Raw genomic sequence first — 17,905 nt, 5'->3', positions numbered from 1 at the left:
GGAATAAGGGCCGCAGCTGGGACTCTGGGGAACATATAAATTTAAAGATGCAGTACATTAAATTTAAGGCGAGAATATATTGAACAACATGTAATAAATCTAAAAGGAGACAATACAGGGAATATGAAAATCTGAGTTGACCATTTTCTTCAGCCTACATGCCTAGTTGGATAACTTGTATGTCGAAAAAGCACAAGGTGCCTATATAAGATCTCGGGCAAAAAGGATTCAAGAGCAGGAGAAAAGTATGTCTTATTTCATTGGATAAGAAAAAAGGAGACAGGAGAGAAAAGACAATCTTTTCATTATTGATTCATGATGTTAAATGTACAGCTCAAAGAGTAATTTCAGAAGAAATCTATAGATTTTACCCTAAAGGCTATTCATCTGAATATTATGTTGAAGATTCACCTATTTTTTCCGGAAAGCACATCACATCCCTAAAAGGGGTATGAGTTTTAAAGCACTTGTCAGGAATATCAGAATTAGGCGAATTACAGCAATAGAGAAAATCGCACTCGAAAAGGTTCCAGGTCAAAACAGACTGACATCAAATTCTTATGCATTGCAAGGAATCAAAAGGGTTGCTATTGACGTTATAAATACCATTATATATAGTAGGACATTGATACCAACAATGAAATAGGGATAATATATGTTATACCCCAAAATGGTAAAGATAAGTGCTATATTGACAAACTTTGACCTACTTCTTTATTGATTACTGACTATGAATTGTTTACACATGTGACGTTGGATGGTTTGACCCATCTGCTTAGAAATACCCAATCCGGTTTTATTAGATTCGTAACAATTTCCGATGTGACGGTGGTAGATTAGTTGGAATTGAAAAGAGAGAGATGTTTTGTTTGGGGACATTTAGAAGGCAGTTGAACATCGATTTTTCATAAAATCTTCAAAATACTTTCTTGTTAAAGGAAAGACCATGTTGCGGTGTGTGAATTGGTGCAAGAGCCTTGGCACTGTCCAGTAGCATAGCCTGTTGTTGTGCCACAGACCAAGGGACTGTGGTGTCAGGAACAAAGCCGCAGGGCCCCAAAAAAAACCTCTGCAGATGAAGCTTCCAGGTCCTCCTTAGGGGTGGTCCTAAGCCCCATCATGACCAACAGAAGCCTGTCGACCCAGTTACCGTCCTTGAGGCTGGCGTGGAGAGCTGAAACAGATAGAAAAGCTTCCGGCCAACGAGTGATCCTGTCCACCATGGTGAGAGGGTGTGTTAACTCCTGAGAGGGGGACAAAGGCCCAACCAGGTCCAGGTTAACATGGTTGAACTTTTTCTTGGGTACTAAGAACTGTGCCAGGGGGGCTCTATCTGTGGTTAATTCTGATATGAAGTAAAGATGGCGCTGCTGGCCAGCAGACCAAAGCTCTGCCACTTTTGCCATGGTAAATTTCAAGGTTTGTGTTCCACGTATGCTGCGAAACATCGGCCCTCCGGCAGGAATCAAAAGTGTTGAAATAGAGGCCAAGCAACGTCCATCTTAAGGTACTGTACTTTCACCCACTGGGGTGCAGCTGTCTGCTGAAAAAAGCGAGCAGCTGCCACACCCTTTTGATCCACTGCTCGTGCACTGCCCCAACTGCATAGTCAGAAGCATCCGTGGTGATGTTAATCATAACATTGGGTGCGGGGTGTGCCAGCATTATTGAATTAAACATGGCTGCCTTGGCATAAAAAAATGCCTTATCCCTTTCCTCAGTCTTATTCACTGCATGCCTGACAGCTTTGCCCTTCAGAGCCTCATAAAGAAGTTCCATCAGCTTTGCCCCCTTCTGAATAAAGCAGTGGTAAAGGTGCACCATGCCCTTAAACTCCTGCAGAGACTTCATTAGTGAGTAGGCATGGGAAGTTTGTGACAGCCTCTACCTTTGAAGGGAGAGGGACTGCCCTGTCCTTAGTGGGTGGTGCTATGAAGGAACAGGGCCTGTCCTCTGAGATCCTGAAGTATTTGCTCAGTGGATGAGCTGAAAATGAAGGTGCTCTTTCCCAGGGAACATTCCACGGTTGTTGGCTACTCCCTGTCCCATGGCTGTAACCCTCCTCCATTTAAAGGAACATCCTTGTCTTGTCTGGTTCCTCTCATTCTGCAACCTGCAAGGAAGTGTTCACTACTAACGCATCGGTAGCAATGGGGGCAATATTCACTTCCACTTTCCTTGCAGCCAATCATTTTCTTAGTTGTGCACGATTCGGAGCAGGGTACTGATGCTGTGGTGCAAACCTTTGTTGATATTGAGCTGTTTCTTCTCTTCTTCCTGGTCCTGGGAGGGCAGCAGTTTTGTGGCGGGTACTGGAACTGGGGAGGGGGGCTGCATTTCTGCGCTACAGCTGAGGCAAGATACTGTTTCTGTGTAGGGTTAGGCTGCCGAATTGGCTCTCTTAATTGTGCAACTTTAGCTCCTAGATTTTCCAATAATGCCATGTTTGAACGAATTTGTTCAGTTCATCTATTATCAGCACATTAATTTATTATCTGGCCGAATTTTATCTGGCTGCTGTGTTCCGAATTAATTTTTCGTCCCTTTTTTCTCTGCAGGTGTGTTATCAGACCGAACTAAGTGCATAGTGGGTGGCCGCTGTTGAGTAGGGGAGAGCGGGGTAATGTGGGACATTTTTTACATTTACTCCCCTCTAGGCGAGTTAAAATGATATATCAGTCAAATTTACACATTTCCAATTAATTCAGGATGTGTTCTAGCAATGGAAATGATCAGAATGTCTTCAGTACAAAGGGCAGTGAAAATATGATTGTTTAAAAAAAAGTGGTCTTGTGTCCAACTTTACCCCGGTTACGGGGTAAAGTGGTCCACTTACTTTTTCCACTTTAAAACTACCATTACAACACATGTTGTAATAGTTAAAATCCCGATAGCTAGAGTGACAACCACTAATATTGGACTAGTAACAGTATCATGGGGATTGGTCAATTTAGCACATTTATGATTATTATGATTCATGTGATCTCTTGCACACCCTATCTTACCTGCACATTGTTTCTCTGTCCACTTGTTAGGGACAGGTAATATGTTTTTCTCTGCGTATTAAAATGCCAGTTCACGGCACTTAACTGGAGCAAGGCCATGGAACTGGTCAGCTAGTTGTTTCAAGTGTTTGGCAAGCTCCTCCTCCATCTCATCTGTGAAAATTCTCTTTACCTCAGCTACTGCACCCCAGGCTACTGATTTTACTTTCCCTTTCTCTTTTTTCTTTATGAATCTTTTGAGGGTTGTCTTATCACTATTTCTATCCCTTCCAGCTTTTCTTAAGGACTTCTTTCCTTGCATGACCTCAGCGGCTGCACTCTCCATCTCTACGGCATAGGGTTGCCAAACGTCCCTTGAAAAACGGAATCGTCCCGTATTTAGAAACAAAAGCACCCGTCCCGTTTTGAGCTGAAAATGGACGCACTTTGTCCCGTATTACTGGGAGATTTATGAAATGGTCAGTAAAAGGCCAATGGAAAATGAATAACAGGGCGCTTTATATGAACATTTACGGTAAACTTGTTCCCAGGCAATGTCCTGCTCTGGGATCAGTGAGCTGACAGCATATGAACACACGAGTACGATGATACAGAATACGCTCATCCCATTGTTTATTATTAAAGGGAATTGCTCGATAATAATTTGTTTCCCATGTGTTCAAGTCACTCAAAAATATGCATCTAAATCAATTCAGGATCAAATAGTTAAAAAATCGTTTCACTGAAAAAAAAAGGGGCTAAAAAAATTCAGCACGCCAGGAAGGGTGAAGGCAATTGGGTCGGCCAGCCCTACCAATGAGGTGTCCCTTATTTATTTTTCAGAGAGTTGGCAACCCTACTAAGGCATGATGGCTTTTCTACAATGTTTATGACATTAAAAATAAAACATATATAATGTAATATAACACTAAAATATGTTTAAGACTAAACTTAACTTGTGCTTCATGGTGGGGTAAAGTGAGACAGTGTCCCACTTTACCCCACAGCATTTGTCCCACTTTACCCCGAAGCCACCATTTTAGAAAAACAACATCTTTTAGCAATTCAGGTTAATCTTCAGCTAGCATCAATCACATGGTTTTATATGTTGGAAGTTCACCAACATGTATGATATAAGTTTTTCTACCTGATTCAATTTGTTTTGATACAACAGTTGATTAAGTTCAAAGCAAGAAAATTTACTTTTACATGCAAAAAACAATTTTTTGTGAAAAAACATACTTTCCACAGCACCAGCACCAACTTCTCCTTCATGGCAAGGGGGGAATGGGAGGGGCTTGAAAATATAACGGTCACATGACCACAAATGTGTTCCGTTACCTAGATACAAGGGGTGTTTCACATTACCCCGCTCTCCCCTATGTTGATTCTTTTTATGTGCTTACTTTGCGCAAGCAATGTTTAGTTTTCGAGAAGCAGCTCATCACCTGTTGATTGTTGCAGGTACGGCTGGAGGTCGATTCTAATGTTAGAGTTCTGCAGGCCTGTCAGAACGGTATGGAGAAACATACAATGCCGTTCGCCTTCAGCTGCCTCAGACCATGAAGAGCCACCACACGTTGCGCATCTCTCGTGAGAAGCCAGCTAGAGAAAGCCCTCTTGTCCCTGCCTCCAAACCCACACCATCTGCCAGGCTCTTTAAGGGAGTTTACTGTACACTGTAAGGAGGCTGCTGGTTGTGCACTATTGAGGGTATGGCCGCCAATATTTGGTGTGCTGGGAGGTCTATGGCTCTGAGGAACGATGCTAGGTCTCTGCCAGCAAAAACTGCGACCCCACTCTCAACCATGACTTCCATTATCGTCATCCTGATCAGCCTGAGCCGTCTGGTGCCGTCCCTAGGAGGGGGGTTACTGTCATGACTCGCTGTGGCAGATAGAGCCTGCGTCTGCTTCCCGCTCTGATTAGACTCACCTGCATCTTGTTATCTCCTGATCGTCTGTTTATTAACCCTGTGTCCTCCCTCAGGTTGGCAGTTCGTTGTGTGTTTCTCGTGACGCCTCGAACCAGCGTAATTTCCTCTGTTTCTCTGTGCATGACCATCACCTGTTTTTCCTTCTGTGACTCCTTTTTTCCTGCTCCTTCCTTCAAAAAATATTTGTTCACGCCTCCCAAGAAGCCATCCCTAATAGCCTGCCCCAAGTACTTTCTAAGCCTATTTAACTGGCTGGAATTGTGTCACGGCATTTTATATCACATACCACCTGTCCGTCTTTGGGGGCTTCATCCATCTTCATCCGCGCCCTCCACACCCAGTCATCCGTCCACATTATCCAATACAACCTGAATTTCCATCAAAAGATTTAATAATACATATTTTTGGCATGGTCCATGCTAGTATGACTTTTAATGCTTCCTTTATTTCTGTCTGCTGTCAGATAAATACAAATATACACACGCTGTCTCTCACGCCAGTCATTGTCTCCTTCTTCTCTGGAGCTCCGTAACCTAGCGCGTCCCCAATCCTAGAACCCCATCCCCAGTCTCTCCCTCCTGCAGCTCGCACCCACCACACACATACTCCCGTCTCTCCAAGCAATACCCAAGCTCAGGTTATAAATGAAGGGCCAACAAGCAGTACATTATAGTGTCTATAAGGAATTACTTTCTTACTTTACTACTTTACTTACTTACTCTTTTCTGACTGCGAAGCGATTTACTCTTTTCCTCCACCTATAACCTGATATTACCCCTTTTTGATTTCAGACAGTCCTCTGTCGTCCTCACTCGCAGCACCACGTTACCAGAGGAAATGATTGACTTACACTCCACTACATTTGAGAGGATTTTTTGTATCTCTTATATTTGACAGTTTTACCTATTTACCTTTAAGATAAAGATCGTATATACTAGATCAAATAAACACCTTTTAATATACTTCACATTTCAGCGTTTTAATCAGAGGTTTAGGTTTCTGATGTTTTTATAAATCTATGACTTGTTAAAAGTTCTGTAAAGGTTTCTCTCTCTAAACTACACTAATATTCTTTAATTACAATAACTAATCAAATAAGTATGTATCTCATCACACCAGTAATGCTGACCTTTTGTCGAGGCATGTTAAGGTGTGGCGGTGGCTGCACTTCAGAGATTAAGTAAAGAATAAATTCAGAGGAACCGCAATCAAATCCCCATCCCATCAGACTTTACTTTATTTGGCCGGTTTCACATTATCAGTGTTAGTTCTTTTCTAAATAATTGTTTTGATTTTATGTTGTGGTGGACAAAGTTTCAGATCCTTTACTTAAGCTATGGGAGAATATTCACAATAGAGTACAAGAACACATTTTAGCATCAAAACTAGTACGAAGTTATAAAGTAAAATTACTGGTTTGATCCCTCAGAATTTGATGCAGAACTGAAATATGCCAGCTGTTATGTCAGTTCTTCCAACTGAAATAGCTTACATGCCAACAGAAGGCATAGCATGAACAGCAGATCTGGGGCTCATTGCTGACGATACATTTCCTTGTTTAGATGAATAAAGTATTTCCTCAGATTTCTGTCAGGAGCTAGAGCTTAGCAGATAAACTTGTGTTCAGCTGTATAAAGGAATAAACCCACACAGCTCTGTAGTCCGCTGCACGTTGTCAGTGTCATCACTGCCAGGTTTATCTGCACTGATGCTGCTCTCTGTCAGAACTGCTACAGCAGCTACTCAGACAAAAAAGAAATACACTGCTTATTTTTCCTTTGTTTTATTAATCCGGATACAATGTACTTTTACATGTCAAGAGAAAAAAAATCTACTTAGGATAAAGCAGAGGGGAGAAAATGAAACAAATTTATAACCACAATCTCTATGAAGAGCTACATGCTAAGGCTTAACATACAAGTCATCTAGAGGTTTTCAAATAAATGTTCATTTTTGCATATACAGTCAAATCAAATGGTTTTGTTGTGTATGTGCTAAGGAGAGCAAGATACAAAGTGAAAACTGATGGTAGAGCTGTAACACAACAAACACAATGCTACACAGCACTGCTCATGGTACGAGTTAGAGAACTATAATAAGCTGCTCTTATTAATGTGCTGGTGCCACAGCTGGAGTCCTGCTCACACACAACTCTAATCCACAAATGTAAAGAAATTCCTCAAATTTTTTACACGTACAATTATTTCCATAGGTAATACCACACCATACAACTGTCACTGCCTATGGTGGGGCCACACTGACCAAAGCCATTGTCCTGCTTGTCATAAAAGTTTCATATACAGCTACTGTTATTGTCACATCAACTCTCAAAAGGAAAAGCATGCAGCTCTGTCTTTATAGAAAGAAAACTAAATCATTCACCAGTACTACACAGAATATATTTACAATGATGGCAGCATGGGGGAGCACTACAACAGGCTGCTGAGGGGTCACAATGACATTACACTGGATGAGGCTGGGCTGCAGTCAGAGCTGGGACAACATACAGTAAATCCAGTCATCAGCCCTGCAGTGAGGAAGCTGCAACAGTCAGCACAGATGAGACGAAACCACCTAACAAAACACCCAACCTGAGTGCAGCCACGGCCCCTCCAGCAGTAAATGATGCATGGTTAGCTACCTAGTGTTTTACTGAAACAAAACATGTGTGATGCAGAGCATGGGTGTGTATATAAGCAGTTTCAGTCAAAGTCTCTGTTGACCAGGACCAGGGGAGCAACCAGGGTCCACACGTAGAGGGCAATGCAGATCCAGCTGGAGGAGATCTTCACCCATACTGATGGCCACTTGCTGGTCATGGCCTGGTAGTAGACGTCAGGGCTGCAAGGAGAGTATTCAGATTAAAGATCTGCAGCAACTAGTCTGGATTCCGAAAAATATTACAGTGTTTCAAAACTGTAGTTTTTCACAGAAAGATGAGGAGCAATAACCAGACATCCACACTAATTTCATGCACACTTTACCCACTAACAATACACAACTAAACTAATCAGAAGCTTTTATCACACGTACAGTATTTGAAGTTTACTCTGTGTTTGTTTGATTCGCTTGGTTCAAGTGGCAGGACAATCTGGATTCATGATCCGACATTCCTGATTAATTACTCAATAAATGTGATATACTTTGTCTGTGTAAAGAGTGACTGAGACGGGCGGACACACACACTTGCAGACAGGATAGATATTCTTCCAGTAGATTATGAAACACAGTATTTAAACTTCATTGTTAAAGATCAGTTCAACGTGTAAGTTATTAGAAAAGAGCAGAGGAGTCTCTGATTGACCGATGACAATAATGAGCCTGGATGCGTTGGTACAGTCACCTGGATACAGGAAAGGCTATAATCCGTTTGTTTAACCACACAACCCTAAGTGAATTGATGTGAAAAAATAGTGGCTCAAATATGAAGCCAAAAGACTTTTGCTAGGGTTGAGTATATATATATTTGTCTCTCCAGATTTGTAGATTATTATGCTGTTGAAAATGGTGCCCAACAAATCCATCACTTCTTCATATTTGACTGTTATTTGATAAAAACGACAATCAATTTGTCGACAATTATATTAAAACCATCGACTATTATTGAATCCCTGTTTACAGTATGTTAGTACTTCCTGCAGCTCCAAGCCTTGTGTGGCCTACCTGTACCAGTTGGTGAGCGTCATCATAATGTAGAGAGAAGCCAGGAATAGCATGAAGTGGAAGAAAGAGTACGAGTAGGTGACACCGTCCTTCTCGTTGTCCACAGCTCTTTTGTGGCCGCTGCCCTCCTCGAAACTGTCAGCCTGAGGCCCATCCTCGATAAGAGCTGACTCGTCACTGGTCAGAGTCAGCTTGTTAACACTGGCGTTGGATGAGTTACGAATACTTATGGAAAAACAAAGGAACAGAACGAAAGTCGTGTTAAGCATAGAATATCAACCTGCCAGTTGGTTCTTCAGTTCATGTGGGTGTTTCCACATATGTTTGTGACTGCAAAGATGTGTTAAAGGACAACCTCACCTGGAGTAGAGGACACACATGAGGAAAAGGATCAATCCCACAATCCCTTGGGCATCCCACCACTGAACCACATGGTCCTGAGTTGCAGGACTGGTACTGTTTAGCCCAATAATACCCAGAAGGCTTGGGTTACATATCCTTTCTGTGAGACATAAGAAAACAGATGTACTGCTGCTGTCATTTCATGACCATGGTGTCTACTGATTAAAAAAAGAAAGAAAAAAAGGCTTTCTTATCCTAATTAGCATCAATGATCCAGATTGAAACTTGATCTCACAGTGAATAGATGTATGCATAAGCAGGGCAATGACTACAGACAGTATCACTGGGAGAGTAAGACAATAGAGATGTGTTTTTAAGGTTAGTTCGTATACTTAGAACATGATTGTTAAGTCTTTTTTACATCACATGTACATCATTTAACTCAAAGTGCACTGTGAGGAGAAGCTGTGCTCTGGCTGACCTCAATACACCATCATACTTGCAATATTATTAGTGACTGTCCTTACGCCCAGATTTCTGCATGTCAATTTTAACATTTCTACAAAATCACTCAAAAAACATGATCTTACCAGGCTCATTGGTCATGGCAGACCAGGTCAGGTACATAGTGTATAGGGTAACCAGGGAAGATTGCAGCAGGCCAGACCTTGGCTGGGACTCCTTTATCCAGAAAACACCGGGAATTAGGATGAGAATAATATAAGAGTAACTAGTAAAAAAAGGAAAGCCTCAGCTCACCTGCTGAGCTTCATGAACGAATTGACATATGACCCACAGACCCAAAACCCCAAATACAGATTGTATAATGAGCATTCTTAAATCATATAAAGTGGCAGAATCCCTCTAAAGCAGCAGTCTTTCAAACTAACTTCTCCATCACCACTGACGATCTTTCTCTCACCTGACATTTACGTTCTACAGTATAAGACATCTGGTCATATTTTCTCAGTCACAGACATCCCTGCTGCATGGATGGGGAAAAAAAGAACATCTGCGAACCTGGATCTGAGGCAGGATGGACAGGACAGAGGCAGTGATGCAGAGGAGCATGTTGATGCTAATGAAGACCTTGTTCTTAGTGCAGCCATCAGAGTGGGTGTAGTAGATGTAGAACATGATCAGAGATACCAGAGACAACAGGTAGTTGACTGCAGTGACTGAAAGAAGAGCTGTGGACAAAGTAATTTCAAGTTTTATCATGTGTTATACTGTTACACGGCATATATGATAACACATGATAACAAGTGTCCTTTGGCAAGATGCTGCACCCCAAAATGGCCCCTCATAGATGTTGAATGAACTGATTGAAAGTTGCTTTGGATAAAAGCGTCAACTAAATGTAATGTATATTCTGTTTACATTGTACAATTTTTTTTTGATTTATTCAACTTAATATGATCATTATTTTATGATATAAATAACTTGAAAACAAGCTTATTGATAAACCTGTTCTCATTCAGATCTGTTTGGTTGTCAATGGGATACCATTGAACACTAGACAAGTTTAGGATGTCCGGATGGGGCAGGGCGGCTCTTGGCTTAAGCGACACAGGCAGTTGCCTAGGACGCAAAATGCCGAGAGGGTTCCAGAAGAGGCTGATTTATCATGACGTGATACATGCAATGTTAACCAATGCAGTAACGTCACACCATCATCCTCTAACCCCGGGGACACACCGGAGGCAGAAGCACCGCGAAAAGCCATTTGACGCCTCTCCAAACCCATTATAAATCAAATGGGGTGTTCACACCGGCAGCGAATGTGCATTTTATTCACATCTAGTATTTAATTTTGTAAACAATTTTTGTGTGAACTTGTTTTTTTTAACTAATGAATGTAACCTCTGGAGTGAAGGAAGGCATTTTTCATTTGTGTTTGTGCTTGTGTGTGTGGTGGGGGGGCGCGTGCAGTTTTGCTTGTGTTTGTTGGGGGGGACAATCTGAAATCTCGCCTAGGGCTCCAAAATTCGTTTTTCCTTACTCTTGTTCAGTGTTACAGTTACACACCTTGTTAATACCTCTAAGGCAAATTGTGAAAGTGAATATAGGCTATACAAATAAAATTGTATTGATCGATTGATTTTCATCTTGAAGTCATTTGTGGTCTCCATGAGAGTTTTTAGCTGTGAATAACATGGATTTCCATTTCGATACTTTTCTTAAAATAGGGAGTTTCTCTATTTGAGCCAGTGGCACCATCATTTTGTACTCAAAAGAAAATTATCTCGCTCTTACAAACTCACTCGCACATTTATGGCCATTTTCTGTGTTAACCCTTTGTAAAGCTGGCAGTAGCAGCTCCGCTGTGGAACTGATGCTGATCAGCTGCTGGTATGAACAACTGACAACCGAGGCACGCAGCCATTCGCGGAGCAGCTGTTCTGCAGCCGGTGTGCCCGGACGTCATTTAGGGCATTGATACCAATAAATATTGACATTTTTTTAATGGCTGGGTATTGCGATACCTTTCTAGTATCGGTAGACCGTGCTACTAGAGCTTGGTGATCTATCACAATATTTTTGTCAGTTGATATCGATATATATCAAGATATAAATCAATAAACCAGAACAAAATTTGGGGCATTTGTGTGTTTATGTTCAATGTTCTTATGTCCAAACAGATTTTACTTGCTCGTACAAATCCTGTTCCACACCACTTTACTTATAACATTTAATACAATACACTAAAGTGAAAAGTTGAATACAGTATAATGTTCTATTGCCTTTTTATATTTCTTTATTCTCTTGTCTACCTCATTCTGACCTGCCTGCTACTGGATTTCTACAGTTGTATTTTGTCTTATCTTAATTTAAATCAGCACCACTGCACTGAGGCGCATTACTCCGCAGGTCAACAAGTGACTCTATTCCTCTGATGTTTTGTAATCACTCACACTTAGAACTGATCTTTATAAAAACCTGCTGAATTCATATTTATGTTCCTGAATAAACGGAACGTTGCTTCTTCTAAAACAATGAAGATAAAACACTGCGTTTTGTCGAAATCTGCAGGAGGAACTTCTGTCTGTAGGAGTGTGTGGGGTGGGTCTGCTTGTCTCTGTCAATCTTCACACACAAACTGATAGTCACATGGGATATTCACCATCTAGTCCTATTTTATAAAAATATTTATAAATCAATGATGTTGGATCATGACTCCTGATCGTTCCGGTAACTTTAACAATGATGTCCTGACTGTGCGCGTCACATTACATCTTGTGTTGTGTAGGGCTGACACTAACGACTATTTTTCTATCGATTAATCTTTCTACTAATTTACAGATTAGTCGATTAATCTTAACGAATAATTTTCTTGAGAATGGCGCTGTGCTGCGCACCGCTTTGGCGTCCGGTGTAAACCCGCCGTTACGTAGTGATATTGAAGAAGAACATTTGTTAGCATGAATTGAAATGAAACGTTTTAGAAATCGAAAAGGTAAATTCATAAAATAAAATAAATGATGTGTCAGTTTAAAATATTGATTTCGACGTCATCGATGACGTCGACTAATCTCGGCAACACAAAGTAAACGTCAGTCCTGTACGTGTCGTAACAAATTGTGATCAGTGATGGTGTTTTTTGTTAAAGTGTAAAGTGAGCGCAGTTCGGAGGAGTGAGGAATAAGAAGACAGGATGAGCGGACCTTTAATGTGAGTCTGTCCTGAAGCAGCGGTGTTATTATTTATCAGCAGTGGAAATCAGCTGAATTAATGAACATAGCTGAAAACATGATTATGTTCAGTCACTACATCGATGCAGAGTCAATCCTCCTCTCTGCAGGAGCCCAAACATTAACACCTGTGTCGCTGCTGCTCCTATGCTCTTTGCGTCAACCTATCTTGATTTGGGTGTGTCTCTCATCCAGCCACATGATTGGTTTGGGTTTGCGCGATTCTTATTCTCATTAGCTGTTCATGCTGTCTTTGTTTTCGACGTTATATCGACACATCTTAAATTTCTATCAAGGAAAAGTTAAGATGTGTCGATAATTATCGATATCGTGTTATCCCCAAGCCCTACGGGCAACACAAGACTGTACATCAATACATTTAGCCTCATGATAACACTGTAACCATACCTGCATACCAGCAGCGAGAGTTGCCCTCCTCCATCTTCTGCACCCAAGACTCATTCCAGGAATGTGCAAAGTCAATGAGTAAAACCAGCTGGATGAGGATGAAGCAGAATGCTCCAGCCATTCCAATATAGAACCACACTGTGGAACAAAGAGAGAAAAAAACTCTACCTTACCACATCTGTGGGTTAATTTAAAGCAAAACTCTGACATTTTAGGACCTTACAAGTGTCACCACAAACTGAATTCAGAACCACAATGAATGCTAACTGGCTAAGCACGCACTGACTGTTAGCTGTAATTTCACTAACCATGTGTAAAGAATAAATACAATCTCAACTGCCTTGTAAACAAGAATTACCGTAATGCAGGTGTATGCCTCCACCAGTAAGTGCAGTTTCAGTGACTGTTACCTTTACCTTTGACCATTAAAACTAAATCAGTTTATTATTGAGCTCTAGAACCACTGGTTCAGAATTTAGATATTGAAGTCCAAAGACACCACTGGCTGTATTTATGCGAACGCATAAAATAAGATGCTTGAGTGCTAACATAATTACAGGTACATTTGACAGCTACATTGGATTTTTTCAAGAGGCAAAATTATAACAATGAACTAGAATAGGTACCAGTAGTGAAGGGACCTTCTGAGATGAAAAATGATCCAATCGTGATGGCAGTAGCTGCTGCAAACTTGAAGAGCCAAAACCTGAAAGAGAGACAAACATCTAGTTATTAGTGCCCTTTAAATCACTTCCACTTGTCTCACATCAGTCTCTGGTGAAATGATTTAATGTTCATCAGAAAATTCACCACAGGTATAAGGTAAATCAGTCAAATCATTTGGCAAGAAACCAACACAATGTATGAATTTATGTCTGTATGCATGTGTGGATGCACCAGAAGATGCATGCATGTATGCATGTATGGTAAGTGGGTATGTTGGCTTAGAAAGATGGATGGATGGGTGGGTGGAAAGATGGATGCTGCCTCACCCGTTGTGTAGCGCAGCCCGGGGGTCTTGGCTGCTCTTGACTTTGATCATGAGCAGAGAGAAGAGCAGGTAGAACATGGCCATCCCGAAGCAAACACGGTAAACCGCCTTATAGCCAACCAGCACATCACAGTTCACATGACCCTCCACACCAGGAATAGACGAACCCGTCCCTCCTTCACAGAAACCTGGAATCTATAGCATCAAAGAGCAGAAGCTAAGATGCTGCACCACAACAAGGACTTCTAATCAGAAAGATCAAAAGCAGCAAATAAAGGGTTGGGTGATATGCTGCAATTTTCCAATCAGCCACCATCAGACCAATAATTTTGTTTGATGATATATAAGCGCAGGCATATGTGCTTTTGTTTGGCTGTGTGTGTTATTATCAGCAAATTATGGTAAAGAGCTTTTTGCATTTAAGAAAACAAAATTACTCATGATTGTTTTGGCTTTAAATCTGACGCAACCGGTAAACAGAAGGACCTATGTGAAGTAATTTGTCATCTTGTAATTTGTGGGAACTGTTGGTTATCTCTACAAACCTAAGGTCTTGACCTTATTATGTTTGTTATGAGGCTCTTAAATGTGACTGAACAGAATATCTTTTATTGCAATCGATTCTTCATTTTTGCCAAGGACATTTGTGTGAAGCACTTTGTAATCTTGTTCAGATAAGTGCTATACAAATAAAGTTAATATTATTTTATCTTCATATACAAGTACAGCAAAAGATTCTAACTGATAAATTCCCCAACTCTATTACTTAAGACCTATTGTGTTCAGGAGGAGCTGAGTGAATGAAATAATGGAGGCAGCTAGGAACATTTTACTAATTTAAAGGAAAGTATCAGTCATTATGTAGTAATCACTGTTGATATTATGGTGTTGGCTACAAGCTAAATGACATATGGCAGTTAAAAATAGGTTTGAACTGTAGTTGAGTAGGTGTGCATTTGAGTGTCTGCGTGTCAGCCAGAAAAGAAGAGAAATTGTAAGTGATATACATAATATACAATGCTCAAAGAAATTAAAGGAACAGTTAATCGTCCCAGTATAACAGCAAGTCAGTGAAATTTTAGGGACTTCAATGTGTCCATTTAGGAAGGACAAGTGATTGTGAATCTGTTTCACCTGCTTTGAAGCAAGTTTAAAGTAAAAAAAATAGATGCAATGGAGAAGCAAAATCAAGACAACCCCCCCCAAAAGGGAATGGTTTTGCATTCTGATACTATAGGCCTTGCACTCGTTCCTGTAACATTACTGTAACCTTTCCTCTTCCAGACAGGTGCGCAACTCCTCCCCAGCTCTGTGGTTGTCTTACTCGGTGCGCGCCGACAGAGCCACTATGCAAGTATCAGAAAGGAAGTGGCGAAAATGTGAACACCCTGATGACCTGCTCACTTGTCAATCTCTGCCACTATTACTGCAGCCAAAAGCTCTTTTTACCAAACTAAAATTTATTCCTCATTTTCCAATCCCCAAAAAAACACCTTCTGTAACTCGGTTCCATTAACTTCATCTTCATCTCCTTTGCTTTCCTCTTTCTTCCCCCTGTCTCCCAATCAAGTTTTAACCTTGGTTACCTCTGCCCGCCCAGCCACCTGCCCCCTTGACCCCATCCCATCTCAAATTCTCCAGTCTATTGCTCCTGACCTTCTACCTTTTCTCACACATCTTTTCTACACTTCCATGTCAACTGGCTGTTCTCCCAAACCCCCGAAGGAGGCAAGAGTAAACCCTCTCCTGAAAAAAACCACCCTCGACCCGTCTGAAGTTATCCACTACAGACCTGTCTCTCTTCTTCCCTTTCTTGCCAAAACTCTCAAGCGAGCTATCTTTAATCAACTCTCCTCCTATCTTCACTATATCAATCTTTTTGATCCGCACCAGTCTGGTTAAGGCAGGCAACTCAACTGTCATTCACTCACATGGCTTTTCCAACCAAAGCTACACTCATGACACCCAACTAATCCTCTTTTCCCTAATCTGAAACACAGGTAGCAGCATGAATCTCGGCCTGTCTGACTGTCATCTCTCAGTGGATGTCTGCACACCACCTGGAGATTAACCTTTAGAAGACCGGACTACTTTTCACTAGAACCCTGGGTGTGACACTCGACAGTCAACTCTTCCTTACTGCCAACATTACTACAAAAACCTGCTCCTGTAGATACATGCTGCGAAACATCAGGAGACTATATCCCCCTTCTCACTCAGAAGGTGGCGCAGGGTTTGGTCTGTAAAGTAACATCAGGGCAAAAAATGGACATTGACAATAATCCCTGTATACACTGCGTGCTCTTTCCTGTGTTGTAATATTAACTAACTTTGGTATTGTAGGTGAAAAATGTACCTTCTTGAGCTGGCCCTCCATACCCGGCATCAACATGATACAGGCAATGCCCACTCCAAACAGCAGGAAGAAGGCGTAGATGAGCCGGGTCACCGTCGAGTTGTTCCCACTGGGGCAGCAACGACACAGCAGGCAGGGGGCGCTGCCGCACAGGCACGGGATCTACATACACACACACACACACACACACATTCAGCGAGGGCCAGTTGTTTACTGGAACTGGACGGGAAGGGGAGGGGAGAGGAGGTGATATGAGACAGGCCCGTGTGCGTCTACAGCTGATACCGGACACTGTTTATATATACACGCTGCGGTGTCGCAACACTTCTGTTGACATCATCAAAAGCTGTTTGTTCCCACTATTTTCTAACACAAACATTAAGCGTCCAGCGCCACCCAGCAGATAAAAGAGGCTAGTTATACAATAACGCAGGCTGATCCAAACATACACGGGAGCCGTGTGATTTATTTCAAGGCCGCAGGAGCCAGGTCCTGCAACCCCTGCTTGTCTTTTGTTTTGTTTACTGTCCGCAGCCTCGGCCCGTTGCTCCGTTTTGCACTGTCATGGCAGCTGAGTGAAGACGGAGCAGCTGAAAAGAAATAAACACACAGCAGCTGCCAATGTCACCGTCAGTACAAAGGCGCTGTACTTACCCAGCTCGCCATGGAGCAAAGTCCCAGAACGGCTCCCATAATGTCCGATGCCTATCCTTCAGTCTGGCGTTAGATTTCTCGCTAACCGTGTCCCAGAAGATGGAGGATGTTCTGCCTTTCTTCTTCTGATGACGCAGGGGCTCGGTATTTCAAATGTATTTTGCTGCCCTCCACTGGACGCTCTCTCTCTCTCTCTCTCTCTCTCTCTCTCTCTGAGTGCATGTTGGGAGTGAGTCTGGTGAGTGAGCTGGAGAAAGTTTGTTTCAAACTCTATATTTCTACCTGTTTTCTTTGGTCTTTTTCCCTCTGCACTTGTGTTAGAGGTGTTTTTTTTGTTTTCTGTGTGAGTGACAGGGTCAGGAGCAGCAGTTTAGTTGTTAGTTGTGTGTTTGTGTTTGTGCAGCATGGCTGCTGCAGGTAGAGGCTCCGGCCTGCACAAGCTAACACGCCGACACGGCATCAAACTGTGTCCGGCTGTGGACTGCTCGGTGGAGGAGGTCAGTCTGGCTGTAGGTGAGGTTGTGGGGTATGAAAGTGTGAAGTCTGCCTCACGCATGAACAGTGCTGTGGTTGTGTTTGTAGAGAGCATAGAAAAAGCTAACCAGCTACTTGAGAGGGGAGTGGTGATTCAGGGCTCCTTTACACCTGTGTTGTCCCTGGCAAATCCGGTCAGGAAGGTCCTAATTTCTAATGAAGAATGAGTTATTGGAGAAGGAACTGGCCAGACATGGACAATTAATGTCCCCCATAAAAATGATCCCCATTTATAGTAGATCTCCACATCTAAAACATGTCATGTCTTTCAGGAGACACGTGTTTATGGTTCTAAAGAAAAGTGAGGAAGAATTGCACCTGGTTTTTAGTTTTAAAGTTGAGGAT

The 17,905-nt window shown here is 41.9% G+C and overlaps 1 protein-coding gene across 1 annotated transcript; it reads right to left on the bottom strand.

Moving 5' to 3' along the window:
- Positions 1–6,687: 6,687 nt before the first annotated feature.
- serinc1 (serine incorporator 1) lies at positions 6,688–17,187 on the bottom strand. Its single transcript, XM_053445221.1, has 10 exons — positions 17,027–17,187; positions 16,373–16,534; positions 14,018–14,211; positions 13,652–13,731; positions 13,026–13,163; positions 9,946–10,115; positions 9,516–9,606; positions 8,944–9,085; positions 8,584–8,808; positions 6,688–7,761 (listed from the first exon to the last, which is right to left on the bottom strand). Exons 1-10 carry the CDS (start codon positions 17,063–17,065, stop codon positions 7,623–7,625), a joined length of 1,380 nt encoding a protein of 459 aa, XP_053301196.1. The 5' UTR covers positions 17,066–17,187; the 3' UTR covers positions 6,688–7,622.
- Positions 17,188–17,905: the final 718 nt, after the last annotated feature.

This window comes from Pleuronectes platessa, chromosome 17 (genome assembly GCF_947347685.1).
Source record: "Pleuronectes platessa chromosome 17, fPlePla1.1, whole genome shotgun sequence".
NCBI lineage: Eukaryota > Metazoa > Chordata > Actinopteri > Pleuronectiformes > Pleuronectidae > Pleuronectes > Pleuronectes platessa.
This window is presented reverse-complemented; position numbering and strand designations above follow the sequence as displayed.